Source organism: Halteromyces radiatus (genome assembly GCF_025201355.1).
Source record: "Halteromyces radiatus strain CBS 162.75 chromosome Unknown BX664scaffold_2, whole genome shotgun sequence".
In the NCBI taxonomy this organism is placed as follows: domain Eukaryota; kingdom Fungi; phylum Mucoromycota; class Mucoromycetes; order Mucorales; family Cunninghamellaceae; genus Halteromyces; species Halteromyces radiatus.
This window is the reverse complement of record NW_026251688.1, coordinates 2,707,864-2,724,639: the sequence shown is the minus strand read 5'-3', so window position 1 is coordinate 2,724,639 and position 16,776 is coordinate 2,707,864. Positions and strand designations below refer to the sequence as shown.

The 16,776-nt window shown below is 32.1% G+C and overlaps 9 protein-coding genes across 9 annotated transcripts; 3 read left to right on the top strand and 6 right to left on the bottom strand.

Annotated features, from left to right (window-relative positions):
• Positions 1-124: 124 nt before the first annotated feature.
• BX664DRAFT_325721 (60S ribosomal protein L12) lies at positions 125-1,053 on the top strand (the record flags this gene model as incomplete). Its single annotated transcript, XM_051544088.1, has 5 exons — positions 125-179; positions 283-312; positions 421-725; positions 838-936; positions 1,004-1,053. 5 exons carry the CDS (start codon positions 125-127, stop codon positions 1,010-1,012), a joined length of 498 nt encoding a protein of 165 aa, XP_051403411.1. The 3' UTR covers positions 1,013-1,053.
• Positions 1,054-1,359: 306 nt separating this feature from the next.
• Positions 1,360-3,098, bottom strand: BX664DRAFT_325717 (uncharacterized protein). The gene is made up of 8 exons (XM_051544087.1): positions 3,039-3,098; positions 2,688-2,962; positions 2,538-2,599; positions 2,259-2,464; positions 2,037-2,142; positions 1,854-1,980; positions 1,718-1,770; positions 1,360-1,637 (listed from the first exon to the last, which is right to left on the bottom strand). The coding sequence occupies exons 2-8, from the start codon at positions 2,788-2,790 to the stop codon at positions 1,422-1,424; spliced, it is 873 nt and encodes a 290-aa protein (XP_051403410.1). The 5' UTR covers positions 2,791-2,962; positions 3,039-3,098; the 3' UTR covers positions 1,360-1,421.
• Positions 3,099-3,561: 463 nt separating this feature from the next.
• On the bottom strand, positions 3,562-4,729 carry BX664DRAFT_347168 (uncharacterized protein; the record flags this gene model as incomplete). Its single annotated transcript, XM_051547540.1, has 2 exons — positions 3,562-4,391; positions 4,486-4,729. 2 exons carry the CDS (start codon positions 4,727-4,729, stop codon positions 3,562-3,564), a joined length of 1,074 nt encoding a protein of 357 aa, XP_051403409.1.
• A 555-nt stretch (positions 4,730-5,284) lies between these two features.
• Positions 5,285-6,346, bottom strand: BX664DRAFT_74343 (uncharacterized protein). The gene is made up of 3 exons (XM_051549724.1): positions 6,201-6,346; positions 5,997-6,126; positions 5,285-5,933 (listed from the first exon to the last, which is right to left on the bottom strand). The coding sequence occupies exons 1-3, from the start codon at positions 6,248-6,250 to the stop codon at positions 5,604-5,606; spliced, it is 510 nt and encodes a 169-aa protein (XP_051403408.1). The 5' UTR covers positions 6,251-6,346; the 3' UTR covers positions 5,285-5,603.
• Positions 6,347-6,705: 359 nt separating this feature from the next.
• BX664DRAFT_275717 (uncharacterized protein) lies at positions 6,706-9,082 on the top strand. Its single transcript, XM_051541300.1, has 11 exons — positions 6,706-6,765; positions 6,895-6,952; positions 7,031-7,184; positions 7,278-7,377; positions 7,451-7,881; positions 7,982-8,001; positions 8,080-8,221; positions 8,331-8,420; positions 8,491-8,543; positions 8,611-8,760; positions 8,842-9,082. The coding sequence occupies exons 2-11, from the start codon at positions 6,902-6,904 to the stop codon at positions 8,965-8,967; spliced, it is 1,317 nt and encodes a 438-aa protein (XP_051403407.1). The 5' UTR covers positions 6,706-6,765; positions 6,895-6,901; the 3' UTR covers positions 8,968-9,082.
• A 787-nt stretch (positions 9,083-9,869) lies between these two features.
• BX664DRAFT_325712 (uncharacterized protein) lies at positions 9,870-10,343 on the top strand. Its single transcript, XM_051544086.1, has 2 exons — positions 9,870-9,995; positions 10,077-10,343. Exons 1-2 carry the CDS (start codon positions 9,891-9,893, stop codon positions 10,221-10,223), a joined length of 252 nt encoding a protein of 83 aa, XP_051403406.1. The 5' UTR covers positions 9,870-9,890; the 3' UTR covers positions 10,224-10,343.
• A 1-nt stretch (position 10,344) lies between these two features.
• BX664DRAFT_275715 (uncharacterized protein) lies at positions 10,345-12,328 on the bottom strand. The gene is made up of 8 exons (XM_051541299.1): positions 12,150-12,328; positions 12,032-12,064; positions 11,818-11,929; positions 11,554-11,710; positions 11,380-11,466; positions 11,179-11,283; positions 10,788-11,087; positions 10,345-10,702 (listed from the first exon to the last, which is right to left on the bottom strand). The coding sequence occupies exons 1-8, from the start codon at positions 12,214-12,216 to the stop codon at positions 10,478-10,480; spliced, it is 1,086 nt and encodes a 361-aa protein (XP_051403405.1). The 5' UTR covers positions 12,217-12,328; the 3' UTR covers positions 10,345-10,477.
• Positions 12,329-12,500: 172 nt separating this feature from the next.
• Positions 12,501-14,381, bottom strand: BX664DRAFT_325709 (uncharacterized protein). Its single transcript, XM_051544085.1, has 6 exons — positions 14,262-14,381; positions 13,849-14,154; positions 13,482-13,761; positions 13,109-13,429; positions 12,965-13,051; positions 12,501-12,881 (listed from the first exon to the last, which is right to left on the bottom strand). The coding sequence occupies exons 1-6, from the start codon at positions 14,310-14,312 to the stop codon at positions 12,679-12,681; spliced, it is 1,248 nt and encodes a 415-aa protein (XP_051403404.1). The 5' UTR covers positions 14,313-14,381; the 3' UTR covers positions 12,501-12,678.
• Positions 14,382-14,604: 223 nt separating this feature from the next.
• On the bottom strand, positions 14,605-15,775 carry BX664DRAFT_356431 (uncharacterized protein). The gene is made up of 3 exons (XM_051547884.1): positions 15,549-15,775; positions 15,185-15,342; positions 14,605-15,048 (listed from the first exon to the last, which is right to left on the bottom strand). Exons 1-3 carry the CDS (start codon positions 15,676-15,678, stop codon positions 14,671-14,673), a joined length of 666 nt encoding a protein of 221 aa, XP_051403403.1. The 5' UTR covers positions 15,679-15,775; the 3' UTR covers positions 14,605-14,670.
• Positions 15,776-16,776: the final 1,001 nt, after the last annotated feature.

Below are 16,776 nucleotides of genomic sequence, written 5' to 3'. Positions count from 1 at the left end.
TCTTTATACATCTACCCATTTCTTCATTATATAACTCTCATTTTTAGTGACAATCGCCTTTTTAGTTTTAATCCTATTTAATTGCAAACGATACTAATGGATTTCTTTCTTTCTTTAATATAGTATGCCTCCCAAATTCGATCCCAGTGAGGTGAAGATTATTTACCTTCGTGCTACTGGTAATATACGAAACAATAGAATTAACGTGAAACGGATTCAGCAGGACAATGAAAGTAATAAGAAGAACTAACGATTTCAATTTTACCATTATTACAATAATAGGTGGTGAAGTCGGTGCTTCCAGTGCTCTCGGTACGTTGATATATAGATGTCGATACTAACAACAATTGGATCATTTTACCCAACAAAAAAAAAAAATACTCATTATCTGTTTCACTCTTTTTTTTTTTTAATGTATAGCCCCCAAGATCGGTCCTCTTGGTCTTTCCCCCAAGAAGGTTGGTGAAGATATTGCCAAGGGTACCAAGGAATGGAAAGGTCTCCGTGTCACTGTCCAATTGACCATTCAAAACCGTCAAGCTCAAGTATCTGTTGTGCCCTCTGCCTCATCTTTGGTGATCAAGGCCTTGAAGGAACCCCCACGAGACCGTAAGAAGGAAAAGAACATTAAGCATAGTGGTAACATCACTTTGGATGATGTCATTGAAATTGCCCGTACCATGCGCTATAAGTCTTATGCTCGTGAACTCTCTGGCACTGTCAAGGTAAATTAACAAAAAAAAAAAAAAAAGAAAGAAAGAAAGAAAGATAGCGTTTTCATCTATGATAGATCAATCCGGAATGGACAAACTGATTTTTTTTTTTTGTTATGAGTAGGAAATCTTAGGTACTGCTCAATCAGTGGGATGCACTGTTGATGGTCAAAACCCTCAAGATATTTGCAAGGCCATTGATGCTGGTGAAGTCGAAATTCCTGTAAGTGATTAAATATAATTTACATAGACTGCACTATATTTACTCTTTTTTTTAACTTGTTCTATAGGAAAAATAAATGGTTCTCTTTTAGTCTTTTGATTTTATGAAATAAACAATCGCAGTTCTTTCTGCTCTTTTTGTCAAATTCATGCCTATTCTTCATTTTTATTACTATTGTTATTATTATTACAACTGTGCGTCAAAGATAATCAAAGATGGAAGGTTATAATGGGGGTTAATATTGAGAGCAAATTGTATCAATTGGATTTATTTTAACTTTGTTTGATATGCGTAGTATTCCCCATTGAAAAGTAGCCAGCCCACTAATAGATGATTATACTTTCAAACATTATTTGTTCAGATGGCGTCTACAGTACCCAATTTTAAGTCTATATAATAAAATCAGGCAAGCTCTTTGAAATATTAAAAAAAAAAAATAAAAAGAATATGTTTTATTAAAATATGTGTAAACAAAGCTAATCTAATCAAGACACATTCACCACAATCTTTCCCATAGACTTGTTGGCTTCCATATGTTCGGTGGCCTTGATAATATCCTTCCAATCATAAACGCTATCGATAAAAATCTTGAATTTTCCATGAGAACATCCAAAGTGGTCCTTGATGGCATGATTGTAAACTTCTTCCCGCAAGTGAGCTTGATAATCCACTGATCGACTACGTAAAGTAGAGCCTTGAATCTATAATAAAAATAAAAATAATGAGAAAACTAGTCAAAACGAAGAGAGAATGAGATTTTTTTTTTTTTTTGAAAACTTACTCGAAGTCGTTTTCTTAAAATAGGAGCGATATTGAAATTTTCTATCTGAGCGCCTAATTTCACAAAAAAAAAAAAAAATGAATAATGTGTTAATCAAAGAGTCAAATTCAAATATATATACTTTTATTGGTCTTACCACTCATGAAGGCCAATATCACCATACGCCCATCAAGGCCTAAGGTTTCTAGATTGTCAGCAGCGTAATTCTTTCCAATAAAGTCCACAATCACATTGACACCTTTACCAGACGTTTTTTCAGCGATCTATATACAACAGCTGGTTAGTTTTAAATCCTAATGATATATCTATGCATTCTTACGATCTTGGCCCAATTTTGAGTCTTGTAGTTGATGGCATGAGTAGCCCCAAGAGATTCACAAAACTTGACTTTTTCATCACTACCAACAGTAACAAAGATATGATGACTAAGTTATATAAATAAAAAAAAGGAGGATTACTAATCGTCGTTCAGTCAAGTCCATATATATATATATATATATACAAACCATTCAAAAAAAAAAAAAAAAAAAAAAAAACTTACGCGCCAGCTTCTTTTGCGAGTTGAATAGCAGCAATACCAACACCAGATGCACCAGCATGGATCAATACATCTTCACCTTTTTTCAATTCAGATACCAAAAAAAGAGCCTGGTAAGCAGTAAACCAAGTTTCGGGAATAGCAGCAGCTTGTTCAAAAGTAATTTCATCAGGTTTTGGTATGACTAATTTCTCTTCCATGACGGCATACTAGTAATACAATTTTTTTTTTTTCATTTAGTTCCATTCACTATAGTTTTTTTTTTTTTTAAAAAATTTATACCTCTGCATAACCACCACCTCCCATCAAACCAAAGACAGCATCACCTTTTTTGAACTTGGTCACTATAAAGAAGGATAGCAATTGGCAAAAAAAAAAAAAAAAGTTTCAGAGTTAGTTATAAAGAAATGATGGATGATCAATCATACTTACCATTTTTTCCCACTGATTCAATAATACCAGAGACTTCGACACCAAGAATTTCACTTGCACCAGGAGGAGGAGGATAGAAACCTTGTCTTTGTACAATATCCATTCTATTCAAACAAAAACTCTTGACCTACATGACACTATCATTAGTAAACTTGACACACTTTTTTTTTTCTTTTTCTTTTCAATAAAGTCCTTTCTTCATACTTTAATAAGAACCTGAGTATCTGTAGGAATAGGAGTTGGATATTCGCCAATATATAATTGATTAGCGTCACCTAAAAAATATTCATAAAAAAAAAAGAGTCTATTGAGTTCTATTTTCAATAGGTTATTGAAGTTTCATTTGATTACCTGGTTGTTTAACAAGTACAGCACGCATTATAAGTTTTGAAAATATATAATAAAAAAAAAAAAAGTGAAAAGAAAGAAAAAAACGAGCCGCGCTTCTTTTATATGAAAATAGTTTGGCGGGAATAGAAATAAAAGTCAAGGGAAGGTTGTACAAGACTACATGCAAGTCAATTTTGATTTATCATCACCCTCTATTTCTCACATCTTTACATTGACTTACATATCAAAACTGAATCTTCATTTTTTTTTTTTTTAAGATGATTAATGATTTTTTTTTCCTATTGATTGAAACAAATGAATCTACCGTTAATATATATATATTTTATTTGGGTAAAGAGTTTTTTTTCTGTTTTTTTTTTTTTTTTTTTGTTTTTAAATGATATATAATAAGAGACAACAACAATAACAAAAAAAAATAAATAAATAAATAAATAAGAAACTACTCCTTGTTTAGTTATATTGAACTTGAGGTGAATATCTATGGAAAATGCTTATGATATACTAACTAGAACAAAACTTTTTTTTAAGCCTTCACCACCCGTCGAGCATGAGGACCGAGTTTGGCATCCTTTGCTGAAGCTTTGTCACTAATCATAGAGCGCATTTCGTCCTTGATATCTTCCTTTAAGTGTTCCTTTTTCTTATTCATCTTCTTATTACTATCTTTGTAAGCAGACATCATATCTTTCTTGATATTATTTTTCTTATGTTTCATGTCACTGACGATATCAATAAGAATTTCCTTGAGTTTTTCTTTTCGGTATGTAGAGGTATGAGGTGCAAGAAGTCTGTGATCTGGTGTTTGTGTATTCTCTGTTGTTTCAGGTCTTTCAGGTCTTTCAGGCTCTTCATCCTCTGGAGTTTCTGGTTCTGGTTCTGCCTCTGGTTCAGGTGCAGGGGCTGCTGGGGGGTTGCAATCACAAGGAACAGTATGATAAACATATATTACCTTCTTTCCTTTCTTTTTTTTCCAATCATCGTCATCGTCATCGTCGTCATCGTCATCATCATCGTCGTCATCGTCATCATCATCATCATCATCGTCGTGTTTGTGGTGTTTGTGATCATCATCGTCGTGTTTGTGGTGTTTGTGATCATCATCATGATGTTTGCCGTATAAGGCTTGTAATTTCTTAACAACGCGAACAGCACCGGAACCAACACCGTATGGAGACTTGACAACGTTGATGGTGATGTCATGATGACCCTTAGCAAGATTGAACTCACCACGACTAAATCGTTTATCAGCAACAGCTTCTTCGGGAGTTTCTGCAAAAACAGAAGCAGATGCATTGGTAGGACTAGTCATACCAATGATTTTTCCATTATCGGAAATTTCATACATATCACCACCTACATTTTTTTTAAAAAAAAAAAAATCATGCATCATATGAGCTTAAAGATCCGATGGTTCCTTTTTTTTTTTTTTTTTTTTTTTGTTTCCTACCTAACTTGTAATCAGTGATTTGAAAAGCAGCAGGTTCATTCAAATCTAAAGAGAATGATCGATCGACACTAGTTTGACCATCTTTAGTGGCCCAGTTGAACGTTTGGAACTTGATGTTGTAATCCAAAGGATAGGAAGTGGCATGAACAGTAGCCAATTCATTTTCGGTATTACTTTGAGTAGGGGCAGCCATGGCAACGGATGCCAACAGCGCAGCGGAAATAGAAGCAAGGGTAAAATGCATTTCAAACGATTAACTCTTTATTTTTTTTTTATATATATATAAATGTATATAGGTAGTAGAAAAGGATGAAGAAAAAAAAAAGGCTAAAGGTGGGGAAAAAAAGAAGATATGAGTTGGTTCGTTGGATGATTGCCTTTTTATACAACATTCCCAAATTCGGAAACTTTTCATGATCTTAGTCATTTTACTCACATTTCTATGTTGGGCTTAATCTTTTTTTTTTATTTTTTTATTTTTTTTTTTATTTTATATTTTTCTCTTAGATTTAAGGACGATTTCCATTGTAATTGTATCCAAACTTTCCGGGAAATTTGCTGACAAGGAATTCAAATTTTGACGATATACAGTATAGGTTTTTCTATAACCATCCATCGAGATCAAACTTTTGTGATGAAGAAAGAACAATAATAACATAGGAGATATATAATTATAGTGTTTTTCATTCCAGTTTTCTTTTTTTTTTTTTTTTTTTTTTATCTATACCCAATTAACCTATTTCCTCAAACCAACTTTATCCATCAAATGATTCGATCAAACAAAACTATAATATATAAGAAAATGAGATAATAAATGCAGTTTATTGATGGATATATAATACAATTTTCTAAATGAATAAAACTAATGATAAGATGGAGCCAATCCAGATTCTTCCATATTCTTCGCCTTCTTCGCTCGATATAAACTGATCGTCCGTTCACGTTCATCTTCCAATGCCTTTTTCGCTGATGCACTCATATTCGCCAATTTTCGTTTGTGTGAAGCCTTGAGAGCTTTCATATTTTCATCTTCTTCAGATTCGTAACCACCCTTGGTATCATCTTTTTGTATCGTTGTCTTTGCTTCCAGTAACTATGAATAAAAAATGTGTTAGTCATCATCTATCCTTCTTATTTTTGTATATACTTACTGCTTTATTTTGTCCACGTGCTTTTGGAAGCTTTTTGAAGATAGGAGGAGCTTCTGCTACTTCACCAAATTTTATATTATCCTTGAGATCATCAAAATCTCTACCACCATACTTGTCCATCAGTCGTTGTTTCTTATTTTTTTCCTTTTCTTTTCTCGCCAATCGATTCCGTTTCTTCCTTTCTGTCACTGGTTTTGATTCCTTGTATGCCTTGTTCATTTCACTTCTATACTCATGTTCCACTCGTTGTGCAAAGTCCTTCATCTTTTCACCAGGTTGAATTTTGATTTGTTCTACCTAAATCATTGAATAAAATATAAATATCATCACTTTCATATTCCTTTATATATATATATTTACCTTGGTTACTTTGTTTTGATCCTTTTTGGTTTTTCGTTTTTGTTCCATGACTTCCTTCATTTTCATTAGTCGCATAAATCCCTTTGGGGCTTCATGGTTCAGGTCAGAATCCTGTGCAGGAAGATTGATACTATATATATAAAAAAAAGAAATTAAAATAAATACCTAATCTTTTTCAAAAAATAAAAATAAAAATATACTCACTTTTTTCTACGTTCGTTCCGTATGCTTGCTTTGGCACGTTTATGAGGCATGTCAGTATTTTTTGAATAAAATGGAAAAAAAAAGAAAATAGAAATGAAAACTCCCAAAAAAAGCCACCTTGGAAAGGAAATTCATTTGGATTCCCGAGGGTCAAATATTTCTCTTTTACCCAATATTTTCCAGCTGAAAGCTATTATTCTGATATTTTTTTTTTTTTTTTTTTTGTTTATTATATCTCTGATATGAATGATTTTTCTTTTTTTTATGATGCTTTCAGTTTATTTATATATATAAAAAAAAAAGAAGATTTCTTTCATTCTTTCATGAATTTCAACTACGGGATGAGCCGTAAATGCTACTACAAATACAGGACAATCGGGACATCAAACAAGTACAACTTATAGTTACAAATTTTTTTTTGATTCCGAGATGAGCCGGTCATCCGAATTCTAAAGCCTTGTTTTTTTTCTTTTTTTTACCTGCCTTTTCCCTCAACCTCTCTCTCTCTCTGTCTTTTTTTTTTCCACCTCCCTTTTCCCTTTAAAACCTTTTGTGTATTTATAAAGTAAGATTAAAACTAACCATGAGTCGAGAAACAAAATAAAACGGAAAAAAAAGAAGAAGATCGTTTGTTATTATATGATATTTTTCACCTTTACAAATCCTAATCGACGTTTTATTATTCATCTATTAGCATCATCATGTTCAAGTCAGTTCGTTCCGTTACTGGTATGGCCGCACGCGCCTCCAAGGTAAATATAAAGACTGAACATCTTTTTTTTTTTTTTTCTTTTTTTTTTTTGTAAATACTAATTAACGGGTTTATATAGATTGTCCGTCAACCCACTCAACAACAACAAAAACGTTTTTTGAACATTCACGAATACTTGTCTGTTGATGTTATGAGACAATATGGTATCAATGCTCCCAAGGGTGCCGTTGCAAAGTCTCCTGAAGAAGCTTTTGAAGTTGCCAAGCGTTTAGGTAAGTTAGAGAGATAAATAAAAGATGTATATCTTTAATGGATGTTTCAAAGCCAGAAGATGTATATTAATCCATTTTTTCTCTCTCTCTTAGGTTCTGATGATCTTGTTATCAAGGCTCAAGTTTTGGCTGGTGGTCGTGGCAAAGGTCATTTTGATAGCGGTTATAAGGGTGGTGTCAAGACTTTCTCTACGTAAGGTTTATAGTGATATGGGTTACATGAATTTGACATCTTTTTTTTTTTTTTTTTGTTTTTTTTTGTATAGACCTGAAGAAGCCAAGGCTCTTGCTGACAAGATGATTGGTCACAAATTGATCACTAAGCAAACTGGTGCTGAAGGCAAGCCTTGTAATGCTGTGTATATTTGTGAACGCAAGTATGCTCGTAATGAATACTATTTTGCTATCTTGATGGATCGTCAATCTGCTGGTCCTGTCCTTGTTGCTTCCTCTCAAGGTGGTATGGATATTGAAGCTGTTGCCAAGGAAAACCCTGATGCTATTGTTACCTTACCTGTGGATATCAAAAAGGGTCTTTCTCGTGAAGATGCAAAGGCTTTGGCTCAAAAGATTGGTATTAGTCAAGTTGCTCAAGATGATGCTGCCGAAACCTTCATGAACTTGTATAAGCTCTTCACTGAACGTGATGCTACTCAAGTTGAAATCAATCCTTTGTCAGAAACCAACGACCATCAAAGTATGTATTAAAAAAAAAGGAAGGATATATGAAATGAGACAAGTTGATGATTTTTTTTTATTATTATTTTACTAACCATCTTTTTGTATCTGAACATTAGTTCTCTGTATGGATGCCAAGGTATAGAGGAAGAAAAAGAAACATATAAAGAAACAAACAAATGAACTGATGTTTACCGACTTTTCTTGATTATTTTAGTTGAACTTTGATGACAATGCTGAATTTAGACAAAAGGATGTGTTTAACCTTCGTGATTTCACTCAAGAAGATGCTCGTGAAATTGCTGCTGCCAAGCACAATCTCAACTACATTGGTTTGGATGGAAGCATTGGTTGTTTAGGTATATAGGAAAAAAAATATGATCAGAAAAAAGAAATGGATATGTGCACTATGTACTAAAAAGTATGTGTGTGTGCATTGTATACTGATTTTTTTTTTTTGATGAATAGTGAACGGTGCTGGTTTGGCAATGGCTACTATGGATATTATTCAACTTCATGGTGGCAAGCCCGCTAACTTCTTGGATGTTGGTGGTGGTGGTAAGTATTCAAAGTGAAAGAATGGAAAGAGACAGTATGGAATGCCAACACTTTTTTCTTTATTTAATAGCTACTCCTGAAGCTGTCAAGGCTGCTTTTGAAATCATCACTTCTGATCCTCATGTAAGTTTGTACTAAAACGTCCAAAGTGATCTTATGCTAACTCTCCTTTTTTTTTTTTTTTTTTTAGGTTTCCTCTGCCTTTGTCAACATCTTTGGTGGTATCATGCGATGTGATGTGATTGCTGAAGGTATCATTGCCGCTGCCAAGGAACTCGACATGACCATTCCTTTGGTTGTTCGACTCAAGGGTACTAAGGTTGAAGAAGCCAAGAAATTGGTAAGTTTTTTTTTTTTTCATTTTTTGGGGAAAGAATGATCAAACTCATTTTTTTATTATTATTACTATTTGGGAATATAGATTGCCGAATCAGGTCTCCGTATCTTCGCTGTCGATGATCTTGATACTGCTGCTCAAAAGGTTGTCAACTTCTCCAGTATTGTGACTCTCGCTAGAAAGGCTGATATCAATGTCAAATTTGATTAAATCCATTTATTGCTTTTGTTTTAGTTTACTATTTATTTATCTTACCCTGTGTTTGACCTTTTTTTTCTTTCTTTCTTTTTACATACAATAAAGATGTTTTATATATTTATATTCTATTATACAAGTCTTTTCGCATTTCCGATTTAATAATGATGGATGGATGGTAGAGTTTAAACCTCAAAATAGATTTGATTAACTGTCAATCCATTAATTCTTTTTGGTGTTTATTGCACATTAGGTAACAAGATAAGCGATAAAATGGTATTAGATGATATTAGACTACTTAAGAGGAATCCAATGGTGATGACTTTATTGGATGATGATCATTATTGGATAAGATCAGAATTGACTTTTTTATTTTTAATAAACTTTATAAATTGAAAGGTATAAATTGCTATTAATACAATCGAAAGAGAATGCATTTATGTACGTCCAGTCCAATTTTGGTATGATGATCATCACTTTTTAGCGACAAATGAAGAGTCAACTTGTCGCTCCATTTAACTTCAGGGCAGGATGGAATTTTAGATCTAATTCGTGATGTCCATACCATGCCTAAAATATGTTTATTTTGTGCTGTTTTTACGGATTATTGAGAATGATAAGACAGCAAAGGTTTATCTATGACTTTTTCTAACAACACAACAGACAGACATGATAGTGGATGATAAGTAATGATGATGATGATCTTTATTAAATGGTGTACGATGGATGATGAATGGCGATTTTCTTACCAACTATCTCATGTGAATGTTATTTCTGCGTCATAGTAGTATGGTTATGGATCCATTGCGAGAGACGTGCATGTGTTAAGAATCTTTTGCTCGGATTTTAATTACCGCAAATAATTGAAGGCTGGCAGGTCAGTCACTCCATCTTTTTTCTTTTTCTATTCCTTTTTTCTTTTTCACTCGTCTTTACTCATGGTTCAAAACGTCGGGAAATTTCTTGCCTATGCATCCGGTATCATAGCCACAGGTTATGGATTGATGGTTTTCACTGTTCCCAATGAAGCTGAAATGCGAAAAGTAAGTTCAAATGGAGAATTTTTTTTTTGTTTCTGTTATATATAGATAAAGCATGTTGACATGATCTTTCTTTTTGTTTAGCGCTTGGATCCTACTCTGTTAAAGGAAGCTGATCGAATGAAAGAACATAATATGGAACGACATCAACAACTTTTGGATCAAATACGTCAAACAGCTGCATCTGACAAACCTGTCTGGGGAGACATCAACGAAAAGAAACATCATTAAACCATTCTTTAATATACCTATGTTATAGTTTTTCTAAAATGTGCTCTTGTACCATCTCTATCCCACATTCCTTTATCATAGCTTATTATTATTCATATAAAATATAGAAATAAATATTGATCCTCAATTAACTTTTTTTTTTTTTATTGACTACAATTTCATCAAGAAATCCAAAAATGACAATAATTTATAAACTACTACTACTACTATTCTACATATGATGTAACCACTAGATACCAAAAAGTGTCCTATTCCTATGCGCGTTTGGTGCGTTTCTTCAATTCCCTTTTCTTTTCACGGTTGCGTTCCTTTTCATCATATTTTCGTTGTTCAGCGGGACTAAGGTTCTTGATACGCTCTTCTTGAGCACGTTTTTCTTCAGCTTTCTTCTTTGCAAGTTCTTCTGCACGATCTTCAGCTTCTCGTTTGGCAAAGATCTTTTGAAGTTCGGCTTTGTTCTTGTTTAATTTGCTTGTTACCTGTGTATATGCATCATGCAAAAAGAAAAAAAAATAATAATTGTGGTTAGTATTTGTTTAAATCTAGTCATTGTTTTATACTTACATCACCAGGAAGATTCAAACTTCCAATGGTATCAGCAAAAGCGCAAGGTAATTCAACCAGAGGAGAGGAGTTAGTGTTTTTAAGATCATACACCAAAGAGATCTTTAATTCCTTATCAGAATTCAATCGTTCAGGTTCGTATTCAGGCAAATAAGTGATCACTAATGATTCAAGACCAGATGATTGACGTAAAATCTCACCAGTCTTTCCATTGAGTAAAAGTTCAGCCAACTTTTGTGATTCAGCATAGATGACCAAATGAGAAGGTAAATTAGCTGTAGCAATCTTGGTCATTTTGAACTAGAGATGAGATAAATAAAAAGGAATAACAAGATAAGTTCCTTCAATCTATAAAACCATCAACAAAGAAAAAAAAGAAGAAGAGTTTTACCAAATCAAAGCGTTTTTCATGAGTTTCCTTTGCAATAGATTTGTCCAAAATAGCAAACACAAATTTGTGATTGATAATATCTTTGTCCAAAGTCAATGTCACATTCTAATAGTTTTACAATGTAAAAATTCTTGTTAATAATTCCTGATATAATTTGCACTTTTAATCTTTTCCATCCTTCCTTTTTTTTCTTTTTCTTACCACACGATCCTTGACAGGTTTGACCCATTGAACCAAGGAGAACAAAAACGTCAATAAATGAGTAACAGGATCATTTCTAGGTTTGAGCTAAAAAATATATATAATATATATAAAGATAGATATTAGTATCGAATACAGCTATCCAATATGTATCTTTTCAATCATCCTCCTTACTTTGAGCCACCAGTGACCAAATTGAACATTGCGTCGACCAGAAGTATACAACAAATAATCAGCAGGACCATCCTTCACTAATGTGACCTTATTATTGTTTGCTTTATTGCCCACTAAAGAGAATTGTTCTTCAAAGTATCTCACATTCGCATTTGTCCTATGTCAAAAAAAAAATGGATAATAAAAGTTAGACTAAATCTGAATCATCAAAACTTCATCATGACCTTCTCCCTTTCTATCTTTTTTTTTAATAGTTATTATTACCATTTTGTTGCTTGAGACAAATTGCTACGTGAACCTTGCCACCAAATAAGAACATATAAAGCCAGAAAGCCAATAACTACAATTTCCGTGATAAAATCAGTCCAAACAAATGCTAAAAAAAAAAGGTAGAATAGAAAAATTGAAAAAAAGTGAGTATAAGTAACATGTGTAGTAGGATATTAACATCGTTGTCAAAATAGAATAAATAACTTACGTCGAGGAGGAACTGGCGTGGCAGTAGTAACAGCTAAAAAAAAAAAAAAAATTCAACGATATGATCAGTACGCGTTTTGTTGTGATTAGATAGACTGTTTTGTTTCAAATTCACTTACTTTCCACTTTTTCATCAGCAGCCAATACTGATAGAACTGATGTGGCAAGTAATATAAAGGATCGCATCAGTATTTATAAAAGGATGATAGAGGAAAAAAGAGAGAGAGAAAGAGAGCTCAACAAAAAGATTGAAATGAAAAAAGTAAAAAAGGTTTGAAGTGCCGTCATGGGATTCAAAATTTGATTGGCCCAACACTGGACTTGTGTTTTTTTTTTCAGCTTATTGCAGTGAATATATGAATACGTTTCTTTTTTAAAACGGGCATCATATATCATCATCATTATCATAACTATTATTATTATTTGAGACGTTTCTAATAACGACAAAAATATCCAAGAGTATCATTCTAAAAGACAAATTAATTATTTTTATTTGTGTTATATTGCAAAAAAAAGAAAAAAAAATGAGTATACAAGTATAAAAATGTAGTCTATATATACGATGTAATAAAAGTGATAATAATATATACTAAAGGGAATGTACAAATAAAGGATGATAATGCAAAAGTGGTGGAATAAAATATATTACTAGTTGTTGTTCAATTGAGTTTTTCCGCCATCGTCTATTTCGATCTTGTTGCTTCCTTGTTGATTAGTAGATACAAAGTCGCGATTAGTTGATAAAAATTCAGGATCAATATCATCGTCAATCAGCCATGAATCGCGTGATTTTTTCCCTTGTAAACCATAATCATTATTAAGTATATCATCATCATCGAATAGATGTCGCACTAAGATACAAAAAAAGGAAAAAAGAAAAAAAGAAAAGGAAAGGTAAATATAAAGACGATCACCAAAAGGGAAATCTACTCACTATGAACGAGGAGTCCCATGTTAAAATTGCGTTTCACATAGATGGTCAAGACTATAGTGGTGATACATAATGCAATGGCAAGACATACTAAAAAAAAAAAAAAAATAAGTGATCAAGAAAACAAAACACATTGTGCAACCTTACCAGCCAACACCCAATAAGCCCAGGAATTAGCAGTTTGCTGTAAAATGATAATAAAATCTATCATAAAAATGACTTGAAACACCAAAAATATATGCATAGACCTTGGTTTTTCCAGTGTGACACCACGACGTGCTAGGAGGAAGGAGGGAATTTGTACGAGAGTTACAAAGAGATGAAAGATATACCAAACTACGGCAGCAGAGTCACGTTTATATACATTTTCCTGAGTCATCACCACAAAAAAGAAGACACAGAATACAAGATGGAAAAAAGCATCCAATTTGAGTATCAATAAAAATAATTGGGCCAGTCGATAACGATCTTAAAAAGAAAAGATTAGATTGAATATATATATAATGAAATAAAAACTTACGTTTTTGAGCTTGATCAGCACCTAAACGCTTATAGTTACTCCAACCAATTTCTTGTCGAAGTATTCTACATAAATAAGCAAAGATCAAAGTAAATACAGAAAGAAGAGAGATGATGGCGATAGATAGATGAATAGCAGTATCAAAGAGAATAGAATCCATAGCAGGAGTTGCCAAGTTTTTACAAACATTAGTTTCATACAATTGAGTACCAGCAAATACAATAGACATGATTTCCAGAATAGTATGAGCCACCAATTGTATAACAGATTGTCGTACAATCTACCCAAAAGTAAAAAAAAAAAAAAAAAAAATAATTATCAATCTATCCGATCTTCCGAATCTATTTTTTTTTTTTTTTGTCTTTACAGCATCAATACCAAAATAAACTTGAAAGAGTCGCAATAATACGAAAAAGATATTTTCATCTTTAAGTCTTTTCAAATCAAGTAATGCCCACAAGTAAGGAATAGAATTTTGTGCTGGGTTCCAACCAAGAGCCGAATTCAATAGAGATAGATCACCACCTGATTTGACATAAATATCTTGAAGTAATACTAATGCCTGTGTATGTAAATTAGCTGTAAGACCTTGTAATATAAGTACAACAATAGTGGATAATAATGTAAGAAGAACATAACAAAGAGTATATCTTGTATGTATTATTCTATTCCACTAGAAACAAAAAAAAAAAAAAAAGAAAAGAAAAGAGTGATTAGATTAAAAAAAAAAGTAAATGTTTTTAAGTCTCTTTTTTTTTTTTTTTTTTTTTTTTTGCTTACGACTACATGAGGTAAACGGTTTATATTTTTTGGTAACTTGAAAATATTCATTTAAAATAGTAGATCTATTTCAATCAAAATAACAATAATATGAGATAAAAGGAAAGAAAAAAAAAAAAAAGAGAAAAAAAAAGAAAAGAAAAGGGAGAAAGGAAAGAAAAAAGTCAAGGAGGTGGCAAAAGGGACCTTCCTAGATCTGATTTTTCACTTCCCGCTTTTTTGTATATAAATGATTTGATCTAAAAAGAAGCTCTTATACAAAGATATAATGAAAGAAAGAAGGAAAGAAAAAAAAATGTCATTCTTTTCATTCATTTGATATTATATTGAAATGAAGACAGTAAAAAGAAATATATATTTGTTTATTTTGATGTTTAAAGTTCATACAAACAAAAAAAACTAACTAACTTTAAATCCAAGGTCGCCAAGAAGAAGAAGAAGAAGAAGAAAAAGAATAAGAAGGAGATGTTGGTGATAATGATGGTGAAGAAGAAGAAGAAGAAGAAGGAGATTGATATTGTTGTTGTTGTTGTAATTGATCACATCGTTGAACATATTCAGCAGCAGTAGCTAAAATATCAATAGGTGACATATGAGAAGAATCAATAGAAGTATCGCATAAAATATTATGTTGAGGAGGGGATTGTGGTGGAGAAGATAATAATTGTTGGTCCGATGATAAATGGTGGTACAAAATGATGCCTTGATGAAAATATTCTTGTTGTAGTTTTTGTTGTTCTTGTAACTTGATACGATTTACCTTCGCCCGCCTATTTTGAAACCAAACCTAGTAAGTATATAAACAAAAGAAAAAAAAATTAGTCCTGACATATTATATATTCTCTCTCTCTCTCTCTTTTTTTCTTTTTAATCACATGCATTGGAATGATAAAAAAAAAATCACTTTTTTTTTCTTTATATACCTGAACTTCTCTATTCGTCATATTCAATAATTTGGATATCTTGTCACGGAGTTCATGATTTGGTGTATCAGTTTGAAGAAAGAAATTAGATAAAGTCCGGAATTGATCAGGTGTGATCCGTTTACGTTTGGGTTTTGTAATATTGTTGGATGTCACCCCTAATCAATATCAATATCAAAAAGAAAAAGGAATTGATTAAGTATGAATACTACATAATAAATATATAATATATTATAATATATATATATATAAACATATACACACACAAAAAAAAATATAAATATGTACATGCATCATATACACACAGACACACACACACATATATATATATATATTATATTATATAGTTATTTTATAATATTACCTTCATTTGTCTTTGTTTTTGTCGTTGTCATCGTTTTGATTCTAAAACCATGTTTTTTACCAATAGATGATAATGGTTCTGGGTTCAAAAGGGAATGAATGGAAGCTCGATGATGATCAGTATTAGACATAAGGAATAATAATAATAATAATAATTGATAAAAAGAAAAAGAAAAAAAAAAGTAAAAGAAACAAGAAAGAAAAAAGAAATTCGGGTCGTCTCCGAAAAATAAAACCTTTTTTTTTTTTTTTTTATTTAGGTGGTTTGCTTTGAATGATCTCAAATCTTTGTCTGAGATTAAATTTCACGCACGCACACACACAAACGCACGCACTCACATTCATTCTTTTTTTTCACTGTCCTGCTATTGGTTTCTCTTTTTTTTTTTATTTTTTTGGTATTCCCCCCCTCCTTCTTTCTTTCTTTTCCTCCCTCTTTCTCTCTCTCACTTTTTTTTTTTTTTTTTACTTCTCCCACCTTTTGCTCAATAAAAGAAAGAAGACAATTTACTTTTTCTTTTTTTTTTTTTTTTTACAACCAACAAGTACATTCTTCTTCTTCTTTTTTTTTTACTGGTTGTCAGTTTGGTTATGAAACGGTCTTCTATTGACGATCATCATATTACAATTACAACAAAAAAACATTGCTCTTCTTCTTCTTCTTCTTCTTCAACTATCAATACCTCGTCAGATTCCCATATGACTTCAGTACTTACACACATCAACCATTTGGCTCGTTCTCTTGAAAAAGGTGATATTAATACTTGCCTTCTTTCTAATGTGGATACTACGCCTTGTTTGGATTCTTTGGACACAACAGATTCGGAAACGACACTATCAATTATTGAAGCTTTACGAAATATTGCTCAAAATCAACTGACTCTAAAAACGGAAAACTTACGGTACCAAATAGCTATTCAACAACAACATCAACTTTTGACTTGTAATAACGATATATCAACCAAGAATAATGATACCAATGATAGTAAATCTGTCAACAAAGTACCTATAACTACTCCTTCAACTTCTTGTACAACTTCATCACCACAAACAACAGCAAGAACAAATACTCTCACTTCTGAAAATGAATTATTATCTGTCAATGATTCACCATTATTAGAAAAGTTACAACAAGTATCCTCCGTTGGTAAGTCAAATCCAACTCATTGTTGTTTCCCCGCGTATTCGTCCTTATTTTTTTTTTCCTTCTAACTGATTTTGGTTTTTAT

Excerpts from the sequence above, each read along its gene's own strand:
- BX664DRAFT_275717 (XM_051541300.1), top strand. The coding sequence starts at position 6,902 with ATGTTCAAGTCAGTTCGTTCCGTTACTGGTATGGCCGCACGCGCCTCC. Across the intron at positions 6,953-7,030 it reads TGGCCGCACGCGCCTCCAAG|ATTGTCCGTCAACCCACTCA; the intron begins GTAAATATAAAG and ends GGGTTTATATAG. Across the intron at positions 7,882-7,981 it reads AGAAACCAACGACCATCAAA|TTCTCTGTATGGATGCCAAG; the intron begins GTATGTATTAAA and ends TCTGAACATTAG.
- BX664DRAFT_325712 (XM_051544086.1), top strand. The coding sequence starts at position 9,891 with ATGGTTCAAAACGTCGGGAAATTTCTTGCCTATGCATCCGGTATCATA. Across the intron at positions 9,996-10,076 it reads ATGAAGCTGAAATGCGAAAA|CGCTTGGATCCTACTCTGTT; the intron begins GTAAGTTCAAAT and ends CTTTTTGTTTAG.
- BX664DRAFT_275715 (XM_051541299.1), bottom strand. The coding sequence starts at position 12,216 with ATGCGATCCTTTATATTACTTGCCACATCAGTTCTATCAGTATTGGCT. Across the intron at positions 12,065-12,149 it reads TGCTGATGAAAAAGTGGAAA|CTGTTACTACTGCCACGCCA; the intron begins GTAAGTGAATTT and ends TTTTTTTTTTAG. Across the intron at positions 11,711-11,817 it reads TTGTCTCAAGCAACAAAATG|GACAAATGCGAATGTGAGAT; the intron begins GTAATAATAACT and ends TTTTTGACATAG.
- BX664DRAFT_74343 (XM_051549724.1), bottom strand. The coding sequence starts at position 6,250 with ATGCCTCATAAACGTGCCAAAGCAAGCATACGGAACGAACGTAGAAAA. Across the intron at positions 6,127-6,200 it reads CGGAACGAACGTAGAAAAAA|TATCAATCTTCCTGCACAGG; the intron begins GTGAGTATATTT and ends TTATATATATAG. Across the intron at positions 5,934-5,996 it reads ATCAAAACAAAGTAACCAAG|GTAGAACAAATCAAAATTCA; the intron begins GTAAATATATAT and ends TCAATGATTTAG.
- BX664DRAFT_325717 (XM_051544087.1), bottom strand. The coding sequence starts at position 2,790 with ATGGATATTGTACAAAGACAAGGTTTCTATCCTCCTCCTCCTGGTGCA. Across the intron at positions 2,465-2,537 it reads GAGGTGGTGGTTATGCAGAG|TATGCCGTCATGGAAGAGAA; the intron begins GTATAAATTTTT and ends TTGTATTACTAG. Across the intron at positions 1,771-1,853 it reads GATATTGGCCTTCATGAGTG|GCGCTCAGATAGAAAATTTC; the intron begins GTAAGACCAATA and ends TTGTGAAATTAG.
- BX664DRAFT_356431 (XM_051547884.1), bottom strand. The coding sequence starts at position 15,678 with ATGTCTAATACTGATCATCATCGAGCTTCCATTCATTCCCTTTTGAAC. Across the intron at positions 15,343-15,548 it reads AAAAACAAAGACAAATGAAG|GGGTGACATCCAACAATATT; the intron begins GTAATATTATAA and ends GATATTGATTAG. Across the intron at positions 15,049-15,184 it reads TGACGAATAGAGAAGTTCAG|GTTTGGTTTCAAAATAGGCG; the intron begins GTATATAAAGAA and ends TATACTTACTAG.
- BX664DRAFT_325709 (XM_051544085.1), bottom strand. The coding sequence starts at position 14,312 with ATGAATATTTTCAAGTTACCAAAAAATATAAACCGTTTACCTCATGTA. Across the intron at positions 14,155-14,261 it reads ACCGTTTACCTCATGTAGTC|TGGAATAGAATAATACATAC; the intron begins GTAAGCAAAAAA and ends TTTTGTTTCTAG. Across the intron at positions 13,762-13,848 it reads TTTATTTTGGTATTGATGCT|ATTGTACGACAATCTGTTAT; the intron begins GTAAAGACAAAA and ends ACTTTTGGGTAG.